The sequence below is a fragment of the Alosa sapidissima genome, chromosome 12, assembly GCF_018492685.1.
Source record: "Alosa sapidissima isolate fAloSap1 chromosome 12, fAloSap1.pri, whole genome shotgun sequence".
Classification (NCBI taxonomy): domain Eukaryota; kingdom Metazoa; phylum Chordata; class Actinopteri; order Clupeiformes; family Clupeidae; genus Alosa; species Alosa sapidissima.
Genome location: NC_055968.1, coordinates 6,030,254 through 6,052,027, shown reverse-complemented (window position 1 = coordinate 6,052,027; position 21,774 = coordinate 6,030,254). Strand labels below are relative to the sequence as shown.

General features: G+C 44.6%; 2 protein-coding genes and 1 long non-coding RNA gene across 8 annotated transcripts in view; 2 read left to right on the top strand and 1 right to left on the bottom strand.

Moving 5' to 3' along the window:
• Positions 1-3,739, top strand: part of ect2 (epithelial cell transforming 2) — a 31,841-nt gene extending 28,102 nt beyond the window's left edge. For 2 of the 4 annotated variants that reach the window (XM_042057428.1, XM_042057426.1), the window contains 2 exons: positions 737-1,034; positions 2,785-3,739. In XM_042057428.1, the coding sequence (XP_041913362.1) occupies positions 737-1,027 (291 nt within the window). In that variant the 3' untranslated portion in view covers positions 1,028-1,034; positions 2,785-3,739. The remainder of the gene's footprint in view (positions 1-736; positions 1,035-2,784) is intronic. The other 2 variants (XM_042057429.1, XM_042057427.1) reach the window with 1 other exon arrangement.
• Positions 3,740-5,536: 1,797 nt separating this feature from the next.
• Positions 5,537-21,774, top strand: part of LOC121678133 — a 35,678-nt gene continuing 19,440 nt past the window's right edge. Inside the window, exon 1 of the long non-coding RNA XR_006021163.1 lies at positions 5,537-5,636. This is a non-coding gene — a long non-coding RNA (uncharacterized LOC121678133). The remainder of the gene's footprint in view (positions 5,637-21,774) is intronic.
• The window catches only part of LOC121678131 (spermatogenesis-associated protein 16-like), a 47,427-nt gene continuing 39,487 nt past the window's right edge, over positions 13,835-21,774 (bottom strand). For all 3 annotated transcript variants that reach the window (XM_042057355.1, XM_042057356.1, XM_042057357.1), the window contains 2 exons: positions 21,366-21,449; positions 13,835-14,322 (listed from right to left, as the gene is read on the bottom strand). In XM_042057355.1, the coding sequence (XP_041913289.1) occupies positions 14,032-14,322; positions 21,366-21,449 (375 nt within the window). In that variant the 3' untranslated portion in view covers positions 13,835-14,031. The remainder of the gene's footprint in view (positions 14,323-21,365; positions 21,450-21,774) is intronic.

Here is a 21,774-nt window from a genome sequence, read left to right as displayed (position 1 = left end):
AAATATTTGTGTTTCCCGACTATTGCATCTACATTACTAATCACTTCACTCAACATACAATTATATGGGGGTCCTCAGAAAACAAAAATTCTCCCACAAGGGGACCCTGGTACCAGAACCAAATCGAGAACCCCTGTTCTATGCAAGTGCCCTACACCATTGTGCACTGGTATGTTTGCGTAGCTGTGCCATTTTCGGCTGAATCACTGGTAGACTTTTTTGATTTTGTAAAAGATACCAAGACATGGGTACTGCATTATCTGAAACTTTAATTGCAAACAAATTATATTGTTTATGGTGATTTCTGAGGCCTCTGCCAGCAGTGCACTAGTCTCCAACATATGTAGGCTATGCTTGTATCTACAGAGAACTAAAAATGTGAGTGCACCTTCCAACACAGCACTTCCCCCAACGAAAAAAAGTATCCAAGGGCTACCAAGTTAATAATAAACATTATTATACAGCTCTTCACAATGCTAGTAGAACGCTCCATTGACATAGAATATGGTCAGAAAAATGTACCGAGAAGTTTGAAAATTTGAGTATGGAAAAAGTATGGAATTTTGAAATGAAAAATGTGTAGGATCCCTGGTCTCTCCTTTCTCTCTCTTCCGCTTGCTTGCTCTTGGTCTTGTTTTTTTTTTTGTTTGTTTTTTTTTTTTTTTGCTCTTCCCTGCTCTTGTACTTATTCTTTCTATCTCTTGCTGTCTCTCTCATGACCTTGCGCTGCTTTTAGATGGCGCGCTCAGCCTCCACGTTCAGCCTCAACGGCCCCACCAAGAACGCGGTGGTGCAGCGCTCCAACTCTCTGGACCACCCCCTTCGCCCCCGCGGCGTGCCGGTCTGCGTGCGCACGCCCAGCAGTCCCGAAAACACCGCCCCTGAACCCCCCAATCAAGCAGAGCCCGGGCCTCGCTCGCCCACCCCAGCCTACCACACAGCGGCCCTGACCCCAGTGTCCCCTCTGAGTGTGTGTCGGGACCTGCAGGTGCCCAGGCCCCCGGGCCGCAGGGAGACCCTCCTGTAGACACGACGTGAGCACAACACACCTCTCTCTCCCTCTCCCATTACGCTCTCCTGTTCTCTGTCTGGCTTCCAGTCTGTCTGTGTGCGTGCGTGCACTCTTATAATCCGTAGACCCATATTTACAATAGCGGGCATAATGATGGCACTGTCTCTAACTCCTTCTGGCTGGGCTCTGTTGGCACACACGTGGTGTATCTCCATCTTCATTACTGGCATATGGGCTACTAATACTGAGGGCAAATGTCAGTGCCCCCACTGCACAGTGTGTGTTTTAACCCTGTGCTGTGGACAAAGCAATGAAGCGGCCTTCACTGTCTGTCATCCCCAGCTTTGGCCTTGCGCCAGCTAATCTACAGCACCTACAGCAATGAACATTGTGCTGGCGATTTAATCATTCTACTGCTAATTTAATCCAATAAAGCCGCATCCGTCTGCCAAATGCAGCTTCAACGAAACGTTGGAATGCGGGCGACCGTGATAGTGGGAATTTATTGTGGCGCATTTGAGCCAAGCTGGGCTTTTGGGGTTTATCGTTCTTGTCGCTTGCCAGCTGGATTGATAAACAGTACAAGGGATTGTAAGTGCTGATGCACTTTTTCATAAGTCTCAGTAACCTGACTCGGGTCCCCTTTACACCTGGCATTAACGTGTATCAGGAGAGGATCCTGATGCAACTAGCATAGATTACAACTTGCATTAAATTTGCCGCTAACCCGACCAGATACAGATCCGATAGCATCTCTACAAAAAGAAAAATCGCCAATCAAAGGATTGGTGTAGCTTTGACATGGTGTGTTGTTGGATTTTATCTGTATTTAAAATGTAAGTAACTTTCAAATATGATCCATGATTATCCTTAAATGCCATGACTGGTGCCTGTTATTCCAGTGGTTAGAATATGTCTGCACAGGAAGGAGGACTCGGGAGATTCAACAATGGAAAATGACATTGCTCAACAGGGCTCAGAAAATGCATGGCTACAGACGACATTAGCATTGACAGAATCTTTTCCTGTCCACTTCCCCATTTAGATTCAGTGATCACACGACCTCCCAATTACAATACATCCATCCTTCCCGCCACATCCGCCTGGTCTGAGGTGCTGTGTGTCTCGTTAATGCAAGTGGTAAAGGGCCCCCGTGTGATCCACCTGCCGGTGGTGCCACTGGTCATTAAGGGGAACTAACCGATGGTGGCCACACCAACTGAAGTCGCACAAGTGGTGGTGGATTGAAATGGTTTCTTGCTTCAGGTGGTGTTCAAGCAGGCTTTCGGATCTGCCACTACTGGCCACATTCGGCTTTTGACTGTGCTCGAGGGCAAAGCATGGTCAAGTGTCTGTGCATTGTTCTCCGGCAGTAACCTTGTGCCACAACCAAAAATCACCTTATATTTATGTAAGGCTTTTTATGTGCACCTCTCAATTTAGTCTCTGACTCATCTTGTTATTAAGAGCTGTTGGGAGAGAAGGTGAAAGGATGGGCTTTGACATGTATGAAATTGCTAAATTGATAGACAGGCTTGCTCTGTAATCGGTTGTCCTTGTAAATGGTGGAATGGCCATTAACATTAGGCCTAGAGATTTAATTCCTTGTGGTGCACATAAAAGAATCTTTTCCATCATCCCAAAAGCACTTATTTGATGTCTCCCATGGCTATTAAATTTAGTTAAATTTAATGAAGCCAAACTTCAGAGACCTGTGTTTATGCATCATTGTTGCTTTTTGTTTTAATTCATGTCCAACCTTCCTCCTCTAGGCTGTCCACTCTCCATCTATGGTGAACTTGCATTCCATGTTTGAGAGGAAGTACCACACCTTCAGCCGCTCGTCAACACACCTCATTTAATACTACTTGCCTGGATTCCAGTGGGTCCTTAAGCTCTAAGAAAGTACTTACCATTAACTAATCCTCAGAGGTACAGCAAATATCTCCCACACTTTCAAGTGTGTATCTTAACAAAAGCTTGGACAAATATTGTCTGGCTTAAAACATGAAGGATATTTTTTGTGCATTTGTTTCACTTATCTGGTATTAAACGTTTCAGGCACATTTAATTAACACGCATAGATATGCAGTAACTGACCAATTGATATATTTTGTCTTCATAGAGGGATGTAGTGGTTTTCCTTAATTATTAACAAATGAAAGTATTCATAACATTTAATGGGAACAAGCCTTGGTTTCGGTTACCTTATCTTTCAGCTTTTATAAAGCTATTATGTATTTTACTTTTATTACCAGTGATCAGGATTAGGGGGAAATGAGTCACTCAAGAATAGGCATTCATTCATTCGTTTTGTGTATGTTTTAAAACTGATTTTATGTTTGTTTTATGTCTATTTGAGTTTGTTTTATGTCTATTGTTTATGTGTCTTTTGTGTAGCCTTACATATTTATACATCAAAATCATTTATATAAATAGCCTATTTGAATGTTCCTCAGCAGTCCTCTTTTTCTATTTATGTAGTATGCGTGTGTATTCCTTTTGTTTTTGTTTTTCTCTTTGTGCTCTCAGTGGCTCTACACTATATTTGCTGTCAACCCTTCTTATCTTTATCCTTTTTCTCTAAAGAAAATATGAGCAGGGTTCATTCCTGTAAATCAATGCAAGTCACACACGCACACACAGGGCTGTGACTTAAAGATAATGACTTTCTACTTTTAAATATGATTTCACTTGCTTTATTTCAATAAAAGAAGCAAAACTCAATTAGTCATTATTACCAGTGTGTTTATTTGTCTTCCTTAAATGTACATCTAGATTTTGAAAGATAAAACAATTAGACTGCTTTTGAACAGTGTACCCAATTTAAAACATTTTTAAATGTTGTCCTTTTACTACTGTACTATCTTGCAAAAGTGCGGCCAAATATTGCCATTTAGGCCCAACTTTGTTTCTCAAGTTGTACATTTCTGCTTTGCTTTCCGAGGCTGGTTAATGCCATATACATGTTGATGTTTGATTCTCAGTAGAATATTGAATCAAATTCAGTCAATTTCATGGCCACTTTAAATTGGCCAATACTCATGAAACCCATTCAATAAAATCAATGTTCATCTCCACAAATGTTACTGAAAGTTCAAACCAATGGAGCACAAGAGAGAGCGAGCAGTCTTCTCCAAAAGAGGATACTTAATGTCAGTCTTTTCCATTAACCATTGTTCCCACACTGAGGCCAAGAACTTACATGGGTCATTGTGTCCTCTATTCAACATAGCAAATGTTCTTAAATGAGGCAACGCACACAAAGGATAAATGGCTGACTAAGGCGTCGGGGCAGCTTGGACTTGCATGTAAGGATGTAGCATTGTATGAAAGGTTGAACTCTACTGTGTCTACTGGTGCTGAGTTGATGGCAGGCACAATTGCTCCTGTCTTCACCCCGTTAAAAAAAAAAATCGCCCAACAGAATCGGAAGCCTGCGTTGTCCTCATATTTGCCTCTTGTTAAAAAGCAGATAGAGAGGCCTCTCTGCAAGCTTCAGTGGAAGATTCCAGAGTTCAATGCGGCAATATATCACCATCTGAGCTGATGTTGTATGCCTAAATATCTCTGTTTGACTCGGTGAATAGAATTCCCTTTTGTTGAAAGAGCGATGGATTGCTGGTTTAATGGTGTTGGGTCATGGGGATGGCCTACTGTGGGCCTGATCATAGATGACTAGATTTCAGAGCGAGCTTCTACAAAGATAAGATGCCAAGTCTAAAGGCTGAAATCAATGACCCTCCCCACTGACCGTTTGAAAATGGCTGTTTCCACCGAAGTGTTTCAAACCTATTTAGATGATATAAGTTTACAAAATATAAATAGTTGTCCCAAAGTATTGTATCATGTTAGAGTATGGTAGCATGCAACGATGGAGCCAAACTGAGTTAAATTAATCACTGATAGCACCCCTGTACTTCCCTGGTGTATGTCACTCCTTAGCACCGGTCTCATACTGTATGGATCCTCAAGGTTTATTGGGGTGAAGTACAAAAAACAAGGTTGGTGGATGTGGTGTTTAAACTTTTGTTTTTACTGTCCAAATCAGAGGCTTCAGTGCTGTTTGTTGGTTTGGATAAAAAAGCCTCTGCATATGCTGAGCCCTCAACCTTGCACCAAAACACCCACCCATTGTCAGAGCAGCTTTTAAGCTTTCGGCTAAATTCAACAAACCCCATGAAGTGCATGTTAATTGCAAATGCTAACCTCTCCCATGCAGGTTGGCAACCAGGAACAGGTGCCAAATGCTACAAGTTCAATGTCTGTCGGTTCATGCTGCTGTTCTCATTAAATACGTGTCTTCCCTGTGGCATGACTAGCAATGCTTGTTAGCAGTGGCGGTGCATACTCTGAAAAGCAAGCAGAGTGGCTTGCTTTCAACTGCCTGCCACTGCATACAAAGCTGCACTCTAATGTTATTTACTTTTAGGGAATCATTAATGAACAGGAGACGGGTGGAAGGTCAACTATGGACAGCTGATGGTACCAGAGAAGAGGGGGGTGCTGTGCACACTACATGACTGCCTGTTGTAGGATTTCCGCTGATGTGGAGGTGCTGTTTTTACCATGAGCCTGATAATGTTTCACTTCACTGGAAAGATTGTTCAAGGGTGTCAAAAAGGTAAGAATTGTACATTGTGTAATCAACAGACATGGCAATACGTTTTTTTAAAGTAAATGTTTTAAATAGTTCAAATTTGAACATAGATTATATGTTCGTAACTTTTAGTATCACTGTTGCTGCATAATTTTTGTTTAATTTAATTTTGGCCACTGAAGAGAGCCAATGAAGAGTCACTAACAAAAGAGTTAGGCCTACATCAACTTACACGGATACCAGTAGTGCTACTGCGTTCTGAATAATCTGTGATGGTGACACTACACAACTTTATGCATTGCAAATTCAGTTTGGACAGAACCAATGTCTGCACAAGGATTGTGTGGTATATTGTGTTAGATGCAGTCTGATCATCCAAATATTGTATAGTATAAATCGCCCTGACTTTGTGACTGAGGCTACATGCTCAGAGAAATGTCAGTCATCAATTGTGACCCCCAAGTTACGTGTTTTAGCAGGGGTCAGTTAAGATGAGCCCAGCTGGATGCTGATCTTTTGAAGAATAGCATAGCGGGGAATACCAGAAGGTCAGTTTTGGGGAGATTAAACTCAAGGTGTCGATCTTTCATCCAGACTAAAATATTCCTGAGGTATGCAGAAATCCAAGCAGAATTTGTAGTAATCAGGTGGAAAAGATGGATAAAGCTGAGTATCATCAGCATAACATGGACAACAAATTCATGGAAGCGAATGATCTCACTACTTGAAGAACAGAAGTGGCCCAAGTACTGATCCCTGAGGTATACCTATGGTCATGAGACTTTAATACCTTTAATACTTTGCCAAGACACACTGAATGAATGTCCTTTGAGGTAGGATGCAACCCAATTAAGAGCCTTCTCAGAAGTTAACTGTGTCAAAGGCTGCGGAAAACTGATTACCTTAGCTACTTTCAATGCTTCAGACACAGAAGAGCAGATTTGATAGAATGACCATTCTTGAAACCAGACTGCTTCTCAAGAACCTTTGACAAGAAGGGAGACAGCTGAATTGAGTGTACTTCTCTTGAGCAAAGGTGTAACCCGACTCCAGAATTGAGTGATAAATTAATAATCCGTGACCGTCGGTTAAATTCAAAAAAGAAAAAAAAAATATTGGCTCTTGGAAAGGATGGAAAGTAAATCACAGAGGACCAATTGGGAAAGAGATTTCACCGCAAGCCTACTATTGCAGCTCTACACACCTTTATTGCACTTCAAAACACAGAGAACTTTACCTCCGGGTCACAAATTATTCAGAGCTCAAAGAGCAGATGCGTATTTACATAAACCTGTGTTCTGCATGGTACATTAACCCCCACTGCAAAAGCCCATTTCTTGGCGAGGTATTCATTACCTCGTGCTTGTGGATGTAAATTTTCAGTGCCGGCCCACAGTTATGATTAACGAGGGGGCTGCCACTTGATTTGAGGGTGTTTGCGCCCGTGGATATCGGCCCCTTTATAAAAGAATTTCCCTCTCCATCTGGAGGGGTGGCGTTGAGATCTGCAGCATGCTGGAAACTCAGGAAGGAGGAGGAGGAGTGGTCCGCCAAGTGGCATAGTTTTTAGGGAACTAATGGTACATGCCTTCTAACTGACAGAGTTAGCATGGATCCACCCACAGGGCTGGTAATGGATGAAATGATGTACGCAACTCTGATGAATAACCACTCTCTCTGTGGCTGAGGGCCAAATGTGTTGCGACGCTATGGAAGCTTCAGAGTACACCGTACATACACAGTTGTTTGTAGCAGCATAGGATCATTACAGCGTTCCTCATTAGAATGCTGGGGTGTCCTTTGCACATAAAGACACAAATGATTTATTGATGATGTAATCCTGGTGAGCTCAACAAGTCCCCTTTGAAGATCTCACCACGGGTGATTATCTGAAAGCGATAATGGAATGGACCAGGCCAGAGGACGCCATGGTGCTCGGAGCAGGGGGAGGGATGGAGGCGTGAGCAGGAGTGTGGCATAAGTGGCCCTGGCTTGCAGTCTCGCTCTCAAGACAGACTGATGCCTCCAGACATTTTGCCCTAATCTTCAACAGCATCCAATCTATAACTGCTAAATTTCTTGCTGGCCTCTCATTCCAGTCCTATTCTATGCTATGATTGCCTCTTGGAAAAGTTCCATGGTAATTTGAAGTGTTTTCTGTGCTCAAAAGACACTGATTGTCCCCAAATGAGTTTGCACCACATTAACTTTCCCGAATTGGCCTCTTATCATCTTCACTCAAAAGTGAATGCAACAACAATACAGTCAGCATTGCTCCTCTCAAACAATGAACTTGTCCTCCGTGGCTCCTACTCTCTGTTAAACGGCACCAATTAAATATATTTTTAAAACAGTCAGTTCTGTCTTGACGGCCATTAAAAGCAACAGCCTCTTGCATTCAGTCAGTCGCACAGACATCCCACCCATGTCTGGAGACTGACTGTCGTACAGATCTCTTTGATAGATCTGAGAGATGTGGTGACTGCCTAACGGCATCAGCTCAAAGCTCAGTAGCATGCCTAGTGCGGTGAACATGTCTGCAGATGATCCTTGACAAATGTGTTATAAATACCCACTCTTTCTCTTTTACTTTGGGTAACATTGCGCCAACTATTTAAAGACCTGAGAGAGACTCTCCCATACTTGACAGCGCCAGAACAGTTGGAGACAACTCAAATTACAATCATCCCACCTCTTCAGTCTGTGTGCGGATAGGCGCAAAGGCATCACAGTCAATTTCACTTTCTTTCGATCGTCCTAAAATATGTTGTCGTCAGCAGTGAACTTCCCAGCACACGCTGACTTTGTCTTTGTGTTTAGGGGAATAATTATGAAGTGTCACTTGTGTGATGTCGCCGGCCTTTGTGAAAATAAAATAGTTTTTGTCGTGCCAAGGTTTAGTTTTCCACTTAAGTTCTAATGAAGCTAATATGTACAGGAGAGGGCTGATGAAGACTAGGAGACTGCATGAGGAAAAGTATTTAAGAAGTTCAGAGTGTAAAACATAAACGGAAACACAAGCTGCATGATGAGGTCAGTGAAGACGATAGCCTGTGCTTGTTTTATGTCTACGCCTACTATGTATTACAAACTCCATCTGGCCTTTTTCAAATGTATTAACATAGAAAAAAGCCATACAATTACACGTCACATTTAGGTGACAAATTGCTATGCATAGCCCATGTGTTGCAAGGCATGTTCCAGTTGACACAAGCAATTTCTGCTACAAGAAGTAATCAATGTAGTTGGTTTTGACGTATATAAGACATTTAAAAGCTATTTCGTTGTGATTCTGGCCATGACCCCAGCAAGCTTAGAGCAACAGTGGGATAGGAAAAGGGGAAAAAGATGGTAAAATGGGTCGGCTTTCACTGCACAGCCCTCATCACATTTCTTAAACACAATTTGTGTAAGGATTCTTCTGTGCATTCAAATAAGTTTTGATTTACTGAGGATTCTATTATGCCTCAGTGGGCTGAAATGGGAAATGAGCAGATCCATCACTGATCAACCAAGGACAAGACATCTCCATTTTATCTAAGGGGTCCACCAATAGCTCGTCATACGTTTTAATTTAATAAAACATGTTCACTTTCAAAATGTTTACACTGAAAACGGCCACAGAGCCAACACAACATGATGTGAGATCTCTGATCAGAATAGTTCCTTCAGCTAAAATGTAATAATGTTGTTCATAATTTGGCTTAGTTTTTCTGTTTCACTGATAACAATTCACATCAATGTCTGTTGTTGGATAACAGTGGTGATGCATAATAATTGGAGAAACATCATCAATACTGACTGATGACTAAAACTTGAAAGCAATGCGTAATGATGTAACATTGGATTCACTAGTCAGTGTTTTGTTATTTATTTATGTAGTAATCAAACCCTGGGAATGGCAAAATACATGCTCTTATGCATACAGCACTATTAGTTGACTCTTTTATGGGTTCAATCTTAACCTTCAAGCTAAAATCTAACCAACCTCAAAATGCTTTTGTGTCAATTTCATTAAAGTAAAAAAGAAATAAATTGCTTTTTTACTGATATGCTCATCTGTAGGCTTAGTAATGACAACTGTTGTCTGCATAAGTTCATGACCAAGTGTGTTTTCACCTACATTGACATCACATTGTCTGATAAAGTTCCCTGCCTGTCTGGGATGACTTTATATCAAATACACACATCCAGATTTTCTTTTTTGCCCTTGTCAACAGAATTGAGCTTTGAGCTTCTGCAAGCATTTCCTGGTTATCAGGGGCCTGTTATCTGCAATTTAGGGAGGGCTCAATGCCAGTCATTTCAATGCCAATGGGAATCCCTACTGAGTCAATGAGGCTGTTCTGAGTCTATTAGATTGGGGGTTCTCTCCGCTCTGCTCATGTCCCAACAGCACCTTTCGCACCGAGCGGAGAGCGTTTACTTATCCAGCATTGCGTTTAGAGCCTGCGGAGAGGGTGAGAGTTGAACCAAACTGGGCCGGATTATCCCCTGAACACTGTTTTCACAGTTGTTGTTGCTCAGTTTAACCTGCCTCAGTGGTTGTTGCTGTAGTGAGGGAAACATGGAAAAAGATGGAAACACTTACCAGAATCGTGCTCCTGGGGAACCAGGACTTTTAAAAGCAATGCTTCACTTTATGCTTAATGGAAAAAGTTATAAAGATTTAAAGGGTGTAATTGCTTGTTGTGTAAATCTCTTCAGGGGGACACTTTTTGGATTTTCAAGAACTTAATGGAAAAACTGATTATAAACCATTTTGTACACTTTGTACTATATCATTTGCATGTTCTAGGCCTACTCCATGTTGGAGTTTTGGACAGTCTGTAGGTTGTCAGATGGCCTGCTCCTGAGTCCTGTCACCTATCAAAGCCTTTGTTCAATGAAAGTAAAGATGAACTCTTTCAGTGTTTTTGTTGTGTGTACTTTTTTTACCACTCCCTGATGTAGGTGTACATAAATTAAATATTCTGTCAAACCATCTTTCCATAGACCATATCTTGATTACTTTTCAGTCTCAGAGAACCCAGTGACTTTCTTGCATATTTGATTAAACTATGTACACCATTAGGCCTGTTGTCGTTTATACTTTAATTAAGCAGCATTGCTTTTATTTTATTTTCTTTCATCTATGATAGCTATTATATTTATTTTTCTTTCATTCCTTACTTTCTTAAATAATGGCCTTTATCCCCATTTCCAGAGCCATTGCTTTTATAAATGTTAATGTTTTCTATGTATTCTTTCAATTAACTTTATCAATGAAGTTTGCCATTCAAATGATTAACCATGTTGTTCCTAGCGACAACCATATGCAGCATTTGGAAAGCCAAGTCTCTATAATTTATGCGCCCACAGGCAAAGGCGTCGAGATTGAAATCTTGCTTTAATGACTATGTAAATCTTGCCACAACATTCCAGGCATGGGGATATGAGGCGGGCTTGGATCTGCCCGATTTGGCGCGCTGATCTGGAGTGGCAGTTGGTCTCTGGGACTCGTGTGGGAGGAGAGAGCCCCACACTTTGAGGTGGCTGATTCCCATGACGTAGTACGTTCCACATCTTGATCAGACCGCGTGGCTGTGACTCGAGAAGTGCTGCGAACATGGCAGATGAGCTGTTTGCCCGTGCGTTCCCCAAGGCCCAGAGCAAACAGTTCATCTCTGTCTTCTGTGCTTTCCACAGAACCGCAGCTTTGAGCACGTAGTCTGTCAGCCGTGCGCTCCGTGTCTGGCTGACGTGTGTATTTGCTAGTCAAATACATTTGGTTGCCACACCCCCCTCCTTCACACACTCATCCTCTCTTTTCCTCACCTTTTACAGTGATTTTTTGTTTCCTTGTTGTCATGGAATTCTGCGCACCCACTTTGCCTTTTCGTATACTCATCTGGCTTCGAAATGACAGTATACGATATCTGCCTCCAGAGGCAAAATGGCATTTCAAAAAACAACGCTTTTGTGTGAAGTCCTGATCTGTTCTCAAAGTGGGGCAAATTCTCTCCTGTCTATTGTGAATGAATTCTTTAGCATTTTCATTCCTACATCGGCCTATGTTTTTCGCTCCTGGCATTTGTAAAACGAGGTGAAACGGCAACAACAAAAAAAAGGTTCAGGGGAAAAAAATGAGAGGTGAGTTAGGATACCTGGCTGGTTGCTAAGCTCTCACCACTCCTACCTGGCTTGATCTAATCATGGGTCGATTTTCTGTTGGGGCATCCAAGTCGTGAAATGGCTTTCATTTTGGGGTAAACTCAGAAGCTGGGGCCGGAGCATTCAGGCTTATGTTGGCCGTCTCCACTAATGGCTCTCTAAACTGTGTGGTCTGTCACCCTTGGCAAGATTATTGAGTTAGTGGTCACAAGAGCATCTGTGATTTTTTTTTATTTACTGTCCGGTCTTCACAGTAGTTTTCTCATCCATGCAAGACCACTGGTGGTAGAAATAGCCTTTTAAGACTATAGATTCTCTCTTGGTATAGAATACGTAAACGTATCACAGCAGACTTCATAATGTTTAAATTCCACTTGATTCTACACAGCAGAACAAAATCTTGCAAGCTCCATGACAAGTGAAGGTGCTCAAAATTGAGAGCGATCTTCAGAACGCTTAGTTCCACGTCAGTCACAGGGGCAGCCTAATATGGACCTCATGCCCAAAGCGAGAAGAGAAGATCAATGCCCGCTAAAAAGAGCTAATTAACACTGCACACAGATTTACATTGTCATTTTGTTTTGTTAAAAACACCCATCCAATTCTCCCTTAAAAGCATTGTAGCTTATGTGAGGCCCCAAATGTCCTCTCATGCATGAATTCATTGTATGTGTAAGCAGGGATTATAATAATTGTTTACCAATTACAAAACACCAGGGGCATAATTAATCTCTACAAGATGCCAATACAGTACAATGCAAATGTTTTCTTTATCTGACCATTCGATACATGCCATTAATTTATGCTGCGTACAAATAAATGTCTCCTCCACTAATTGCTGACCATGAGCAATGTGGCTTGTTCATTTTCGACACAAGTGTCACTAGGATCTTGCTGAGGGTGTGCTGCACAGCTGCTTGGCCAAAGAGAAGTATCATGACAAGTCCAGTCTATCAGGACTTGCAAGCTCAAACCTATTTGAGAGTCCAGCTTGTCTGTATGTATGTACAGCATGCAAGTGTGTGTGTGTGTGTGTGTGGAGAGGTGATGGCAGAGCAGTGGGAGTTGTGTATTATTTAGCAGTATTGGGAGAATGTGCTTGTCGATACTGCTGAATGCCGGTGATTGGCTTCCCCGAAGGGACCCTGGGTGTTTGAAGCCGGCAGCACCGGGGTGATCGATGCGGCTGGCCGGTGTGAGAGTGACGCGGGGCTCTGCCGATTCTGTTTACTCGCAGGGTTTGCACTGGCCAAATCAATCGAGCCGAACTGCACAATCTGCATTACCATGATCGTGTTACTAGAGACTGTTAAGATGGTAATAACAGCCGGAGAGGTGGGTGTTTGCAAACACAATCTGTGAGCAGTTTCAACTTAACTGAGGGGGTTAGTGTCTGGTGTTTGTTTGTGTGTGTGTGTGTGTGTGTGTGTGTGTATGTGTCTGTGTGTGTGCGTGCATGCCTTTGCAAATTTAACTGCACAGTGGTCTTAGCTTAAAGCAGGCCTGGTTGGTTGGGTAAGCATGCGTATGTAAACAGTTTGTTCTCCAAACCAGCTGTTCACACATGATTATCATCACTTGATTTCATCTGAGATCCGTTTGCTCCCATTCCAGGCGTTCTCTCCGTGCCACAGAAATAATTCCGACTGCATTTTTGGTCTCCCCGTCGAGCTCACCGAGCAAGAGGAATACATTAGCACAACTATGCAGTGGAGCGATATGGATTTTTCTGTTTGCAGGCCCCCACGTTAGTCCGCTTTATATTAGCGTCTGCATGAACAGGCATAAATGAGGATGCACTCGCATGAACACATTTTGTTTATGCAAAAAAATACACTCCCATCCAGCCCAGCCCAGCCCCACCCCACCTCCACGCCACCCCTCCTCTACAGCACTGAAAGCTTCCAGGTCTTTCATCTCCAGCTCTGCACTAAGGGAAGACACAAACACTCTCTCACCCACACACCCACACACACACACACACACACACACACACACACACACACACACAAGCTGTGTCTAACAAGTAAACAAGGGAGGAGTGTTAAAAAAGGGCTCCTAAATCAGAGTGAAGGCAAGGCTGGCGAGTCCATTTATTTCTGTCCGCTGAGAGTAATGGACGAGGGGAGAAGAGGCTGCTGGAGATGAGTGTTTGCAGAGGGGGTGAGGGGAGGAGAGGAGAGGAGAGGAGAGGAGGCCAGCAGAGCCACTGCCTGCTGCTTGTGTGTGTGTGTGTGTGTGTGTGTGTGTGTGTGAGTGGGGGGGCTTATTCTTGTGAGGGCTGGCTAGCACTAGTGCTGTCAGGGCCACCAGGGCTAGGGACGGCGTCTCTGGCTTCTGGTTCCGCTGAGGGAGGATCCTGAGGGCCAGGGGAGGCTGGTTGGGCTGGAGGAGGTGGAGGAGGTGTGGAGGAGGAAGAGGAGGCTTTGAGTGCGACCTGCTGCTCCTTCCTGGCTTGGCGTCTCTGGCGGGCCTTCTGCCTGCGGCTGGCTCTCAGGGCCTTGCCCCTCAGGTAGGCCTCCTCCAGCTCGTACACCTCATTCTCCAGAGCGCCCACCTGCACACGCACACCGTGAGAGGGAGAACACATTAACACAACCAGCTCAATGTGTGCGCACAGTCGCACACACACAAGCGAGCACACACATAAAGTGTGAAAACACACACAAACCCAAAAAGACACAGAGGAGCTGTGATGAATACTCTAGGTCTGTCAAGACCTTGAGTTTTGGTGTGACTTTTTCCGCCCCCGTTCTCAGAGTGAGTTTATGGATCAGCTGAAGAACCAACCAATTTTTTTGTGTGTGTCTCGTTCTCAGCTTTGCTCTTTCTGCACATGTGTGTGTGTGTGTGTGTGTGTGTGTGTGTGTGTGTGGTCCCCATGCAGCCCCTCCGGGACTTAATTACCTCCTAGAGTGAGGCTGGGCCCTCTCCATTCATTTGTGAGCAGACAGTCGGGTGTGGGAATTTATTGTGCCCGCGTCAGGAGTGGAAGAGCTGAAGAGGAGGAGGCAGCGAGTGAAATATGAAAGTGAATGGACAATGAAGAAATGAATTAAAAAGCCTATTTGAGGGTCAGAGAGAGGGGGGGGGGGGGTGCAAAAGCAGAGGTCTTGAAGTGCATAGTAGTTTAGAGGGGGGGGGTGCAAAAGCAGAGGTCTTGAAGTGCATGGTAGTGTAGAGAGAGAGAGAGGGAGAGACAGATTTAGGTGATCCAGATTAGCAGAGGCTCAGGTCAGATGGCAACGTCTGTGTACCTTGGGGAACTGAATCAAACCCGACAGCGAGAGCTTATTTGTGAGTGTGTGTGTGTGTACAGTATCTCTGTGCGTGTATGAGTATCACATACAGCAAGGCTTTGCACTGGGGAATAGGCTTAACCAGGCTGAGTTTCTGTCTACATAAAACACACATCTGTAAAAGCAAACAGAGACAAGATACACAGACAAACAACACTGCAATATGTACACACACACACACACACACACACACACACACACACACACACACACACACACACACACGCACACACATACACATTCAAACCCTTTAGTAGTACTTAATCCAATTGAATTTCAACCTATGGCTCTGCCAAGAAGAGCACCATGCCTTATTATTATCCCCTCTTGGTGTGTGTGTGTGTGTGTGTGTGTGAGTGACAGAGAAGGTGCACGAGAGAGAATAAAGCGCTAACACAGAGCAGCCGATCCACCTGACACCCTGACACCACAGCTGTCACCACACTAATCAAAGGGCGGCGTCTCATCATCGGAGCAAACAGAAGCCGTCAGCAGCGGGGGTGAGGAAGAGCATGTGAGAGCACACGAGATAAGAGGAGCGACCAACCCATTCCCAACACCAGCGCACAAGACCAGCGCCAGCACGCACCATCTCAGTCCAACCCACACCCAACACCAGCACCCAACACCAGCGCCAGCACGCACCGTCTCAGTCCAACCCACACCCAACACCAGCACCCAACACCAGCGCCAGCACGCACCGTCTCAGTCCAACCCACACCCAACACCAGCACCCAACACCAGCGCCAGCACGCACCATCTCAGTCCAACCCACACCCAACACCAGCACCCAACACCAGCGCCAGCACGCACCATCTCAGTCCAACCCACACCCAACACCAGCACCCAACACCAGCGCCAGCACGCACCATCTCAGTCCAACCCACTCTGTGACCTTTCAGAGAAACCTTTCAAAGTTTTCTCCGACAGTCTCCGTAATCAATGAACACCCAAGCGCCTGTAGGTCACAGCCTACGGTGCTGGACGCCAGTTTGCTTTTCCTGTGTGTGTGTGTGTGTGTGTGTGTGTGTGTGTGTGTGTGTGTGTGTGTGTGTGTGTGTGTGCGCGTGTGTGTGTGTGTGTGTGTGTGTGTGTGTGTGTGTGTGTGTGTGCGAGATGTAGGCCCAGACAAGTCTTCGCGGCGCCGTAAAAAGCTCTCACTAGAGAAAGTGGGGTCACGAACAGGATGAACCAGACGTCGGCGTAAATACAGCACTCGGAGCGTGTTTTATTTACAGACTTGCTCCTCGGGCCAGATAAAAAAATATACATAAAATAAGAGCCCAGTCCGGAAACTAGAGGGAGCAGCACAGAGTGCTGTTATTTTTATGTAATGGACTTTTACAGTGGTGACAGCAGCTTCTAATGACTCACCCAAAACAAACAGAGAAATCAATATGTTTGCCAGGCCACAGTATGTCAAAATCGAGTTGTCATCTGTAGGTGTCGGTTAATGCCCTCTTGATTTATGTAAAACAAATAGAGAGCTTGGACGAGCGAAAATGAAGTCTCCACCTCCAATATTTCCACAGGAGCTCGGCTGGGTGGCCCCATAAATAACCAACCTCGTATTGGAAGAAGCTGAGGTGCCACTTGTAGTGAATATGGAGGAAATTGATCAGTGATTATAGTTTAGGTTGTTTGTAGGAGGGCTGGTTTTTAAATGCCTTGAAGGCTTTTTTATGACAAAGACTGAGGCTTATCAGATAGTGACCTTGCGCTACAGTAAATAAATGCTGATTCCTTTCTAACACTGTCTTGTTGAGGGCCATGACGGCATTCACATCTTCACAAACACACCCTGACTCACGCATGCAGTGCTGTGACTGCTGTCACCTCTCCTCACATGTGAACCACCTCTCCACACGCATGGACGCACCGACACACACAACCACCACCTCCCATGCTCCTACACACACTGACTCACAAGCCCTTCCCTGTCCATACACACACACACACACACACACACACACGCAAACACACACATCATTGTCTCAAAAACAGAGGCACATCATTCCATGCGCACAAACACACATGCAGCCAAAGCCGAGCTGGCAGGAGCTTTGTGTGTGTGTGCGTGCGTGCGTGCGTGCGTGCGTGCGTGCGTGCGTGCGTGCGTGCGCGCGCGTGCATGTGGAGACGAGGAGCGATGAAGTGCGGCGACGGTAGCAGCAGCAGTGCCGCTGTGATGAAGCGCACGTGTTAAGGTGAGAGTGAGCAAGTGCCAAAGAGACAGCCAGACATTTCACTCCCTGTCAGAGCACCGCTTCACCGTAGAGGATAAACACACACACACACAGACTTTCTCTATCTCTCTCGCTCTCTCTCTCACACACACACACACACACACACACACACACACACACACACACACACAGTTCTCCTCTCTCCTGTTAACTGCAAACAAGACAGATTCGCCATAACTTCTCCAGTCTCTTGCCGGGGCCCAGGCGCACACAGTGGATGGGCCTACTGATGGATTTACATCTAATCTGATTTCAAAGGCTGCTTTGTCCACATCATCATCATTCTTTATTTGACGACAGTGAAACTCGAGCTGTCATGCAAGATTAACACACTGTCACTGAACGTGATTACAGCGTCATGACACCAACCCTAACGTTTCCCACAACACGGCTCGCAACATGTTTACATAATGCATTATGAACACATCCACGTCACATGCGACCTTAACCTTCATAATAATGTCTTATTAGAGTGTGATCCTGTAAACAATGTTGTGCGATGATGAGTCCTAAAATGAAGCTAACGTGTAAATCCTGTAACAGACACAGATTCACCAGATGGGACTTGACAGATAGCCATAATAGCACCTCATTCTCAGTGTTCCTTCAGATCATGATCGCTCTCATTGCAAATGCTCCACTTCCATTTTATGGGAAAAACCCCCAGCAGGAAGGCCTATTGAGCTGACTATACTAGAATGATTTCACACATTGTATTACCACAGTGATTAACCAAAGATAACTCAATAGGATCCTTTAACATCCTTTTGTAGCTGACACTAGTAAGCGGGTAGCACTAGTGACTGATGCTATGTGCCCATTCTATGAATTAATTTGTACAGTGTCCTTGTAAAGGTATGAATACTGTTCAGATATAAGTACTCTTAGGATTAAACATTAGGTTTATGATCATTATTTATTATTTATAGGAATATTATAGGAATTGCTATTATTAATAAAATTGCTTATTAATAAAATACGTTTAGAATCTATATATTTCTTGCTCAAGGCCACTTAAAACGAAAGCTCTATACTACCCTTTTTAATGATTTTACTGCAGGTTGTACAATTAATCAATGCCTAACGATTCTACAAGGCCACAAGCATAGATGCAACTTGCTGTTAAATTTAAACAGTATTGGTCTAAAGAACTGGGTTAGCCTTAGAGTTTCCCAGAGTCTCTGTGGGGAGTACCCGCTCCAACAGAACAATGTTTTTTTACTGGCCTTAAACTCATAATCACGGCAAATTCATCCTGCTATAAAGTTATGAATGTGGTATTAGCATGGAGTCAGCTGTGGCCTTTTTTTTAAGCCTTTCCTAGAGGCGGCCTCTACAGAGAGCTCCAGCCAGTGATCGGAGTGCTTGCTCTGCCCCCCCCCCCCCTCCCCGCTGGGGCAGCTCTGGGTGTGCGGATGATGTATGGGCCCAGATTGGTGGTGAAGGCGCCCGCCCGTCGGGCCGGAGAGCGTGCTTGGGTCCGGCGCGGTCCGGCCGGCCGGCCACGGCGCCCCTGATGGTGTGATTAATACGGCCCATCAGTAACCCCGGGGCGACACGCTCCGCCGCGCCCCAGAAAGACGGACTGACCTGCTGATGCACTGCAGGCCGGGGCCCGGTCCAGAGACCAGAGACGAGCGGAGCCACCATCCCCCCACGTCACACCCCTCCTGTCCTCTCCTCCTCTCCTGCTCCATTCATCACCATCAGAGGCACAGACACAGAGCTGCCTCAAACTCTAATACTCACACCAGCACTCCCTCCCTCCATCATTCTCTCCGCAGCCTCTACAGGCCAGCATCTCTCCCTCTCTCTCTCAGATCTCTCTCTCTCTCTTTCAGATCTCCTTAAACAAGCTGAACTGAACTAACCTGACTCTGCCAGATGGATTTGCTCTGCATATCCATCTGGAAACTTTCCGGTAAAAGTATTTTTTGGGAAGGGGCGGAAATACTGGTTAGCTGATTGGATAAACGATCTGTCAATCACCACCTTTGTTGGTTATCGACGGGCCAAATCAACCAATTAGATGAACAAAGTGTTCTTCTAATGCCTTTGTTTAACATACAATTAAGTTAGGTAGCGTAACTAACGTTAAGATGTTTTAACTTACCATTTGTTTGTGACATGACCCTAATCAACGACAATTCCCATCAAGTTTTCACGGTAGGCCCTACACTTCTGAAGAAAGTATATTCCTCCATTATGAACTGGAATCGGCCATGGAGGATGTCTGTGTCGTTCATTCCTCCCAGCTGCATGGCTGAGACTCATAGCTTCCCAGCTTACCAAGGAATACTTTCTAATTTGAATAAAACTTGCGCAATAGCTATGCTCATCTCATCTGTGGATGCCGTTATGTTGTTCGTTGCGTCACACCTCAACCCGCCTTAAAGCCAACGCTGATTGGACGTTCGTTTGGTGAACTGCTCCAAATTCTCTTTAACGGAAAGAGATCAGGATGGTCTCACGAGGCTAGAACTGAACTGCAGTATTAAAAACGTACATTACAATATTTACCACTGTAGATAACAGTGCATATACTAGTATATTGTATACATTATAGCATTACACTATAAATGTATGTGAACTATCGTTTGAGTATTCAACAATTCTCTTTAGGCAAAGATAATCACTTTGGTGTCATTGTCTCCTGAGAGTGATTTGGTCACTATGCAGTTTTTTGCAGTCCAATCTGTGAGCTTTTCTTTTTGTGTCATTTGTCTGTGATTTCAACATACACCTGAGTGCCAGTACTAATAGTATCCATATCCATTTTAATATTTCTTCAGTGGATATTAATTGGTATCTTGTACTGCACCCTCTCTCATATCTCAGCTCAGCTGTTATATCTGAAATCTTAACACCTAATTTTGTCTCATACATTCTCACATTGCTCTCACCTTTCCTCCACCTAAATGTTAAACTCTTAACCCCTTCATCACTCTTCCTCTCTCTCTCTCTGTCTCTCTCTCTCTCTCTCTCTCTTTTCTCTCTATCAGTCTTTTTCTCATGGCTGTATTCATTCCTTTTTTTCGGCACTCTCATTTAGGCGGGGATCACATTAGCCAGCGGCAAGCGGCAGGTTTCCTATTGTTCTCTATGGTTCGGCAGCAGAACGGTGGCAGCGCTGGCGTAACTCTTGCGTTGAGCAAGCTGAGCGTTGAACTCGGTTCAACTTTTAAAGCGCAACGCGAGCGTATTCAATCGACATACCGTTTGTGTTGCGTAGGAACGAGACAAAATTTATTATGGTCTGAGCATTGAGTTACGTTGCCGCTGCCGCTGGCTGATGTGATCCCCTCTCTCCCTTCACCTATCATCATGTGCCTCAACAACATGTGTGCCCAAACTACAGACCCACAGTAAGCCATGGAGGGCCATACAGGGATGTTATTACTCCTACTGACAGGGGGCGCCCTGGAGACTGGTCCTCACGTGAGAGTGTTCCGTCTAGTCTCCAGGCTTCTGTCTGTTGTCACATTCAGCTCTGGGTTTAATCTCCCTGTTATAATATAATTTGAAATGCCCACATGCCCACACAGTGCTAATTAAGGCAAAAGGAAATAATTTGGACTGAAATATTTAACATTAGTTCTTCCGCAAGCTTTGCCATTTAAAAGTTCACTCTGCATTGTTGTGTTTTAATAGAGCTGCCAAAAGGAAGACCTGGCAGGCATACACACACACACACACACACACACACCCATGAAAAGGAGAGAGAGCACAGAATTAATTTCTCTCTGATTTGATGTGTCAAATATTTTCTTTGATTCGGGTCTGAGGGGGGTTGGCTCATTGTATGTGAGTGTGTGTGACTGGTGAGAATGTGTGGGTGTCTGATGATGGTGGTGGCATTTCAACTCTCTCTCTCTCTCTCTCTCTCTGTCTCTCTGTCTCTCTCTCTGTCTCTCTCTCTCTCTCTCTGTCTCTCTCTCTCTCTCTCTCTCTCTCTCTCTCTCTCTCTCTCTCTCTCTCTGTCTCTCTCTCTCTCTCTCTCTCCATACACTCATTGTCCTTTCCCCACCCCTGTCGTCTTTTCTCTCCCTATTTACCTTGAGCATTTCATTCCACACACGTTCGCCGTCCGTCCGCCTTCCTTCAAGGGTGTCCACCGTGTCTGCCATTAGCGTCTGCAGCTGTGGGCCAGAGATAAAGATTATCAGGGCGCCGCTCACGCTGCCGCCATAACTCCACTAAACATGCCGACTTCAAAGCTAATTAAAAAATCATTTGTCGGCTGGTGATTTTTATAACTCATTCCTCACACAATGAGGACTGCCATCTTGTGTCTCTCTCCCCGTTCCCACCCCAAGGCCCATGGAGGGTTGAGTGGTCAGGTGGTGTTGTGGAGGACCCCCCTGCCCTATCTTTTTATAGGGATGACGGGCAACAGCGAGACAATACAGACAAATTGACAAACACCAAGTCATCCATCATCAGCTGCGTGGGAGGCAGTAATAT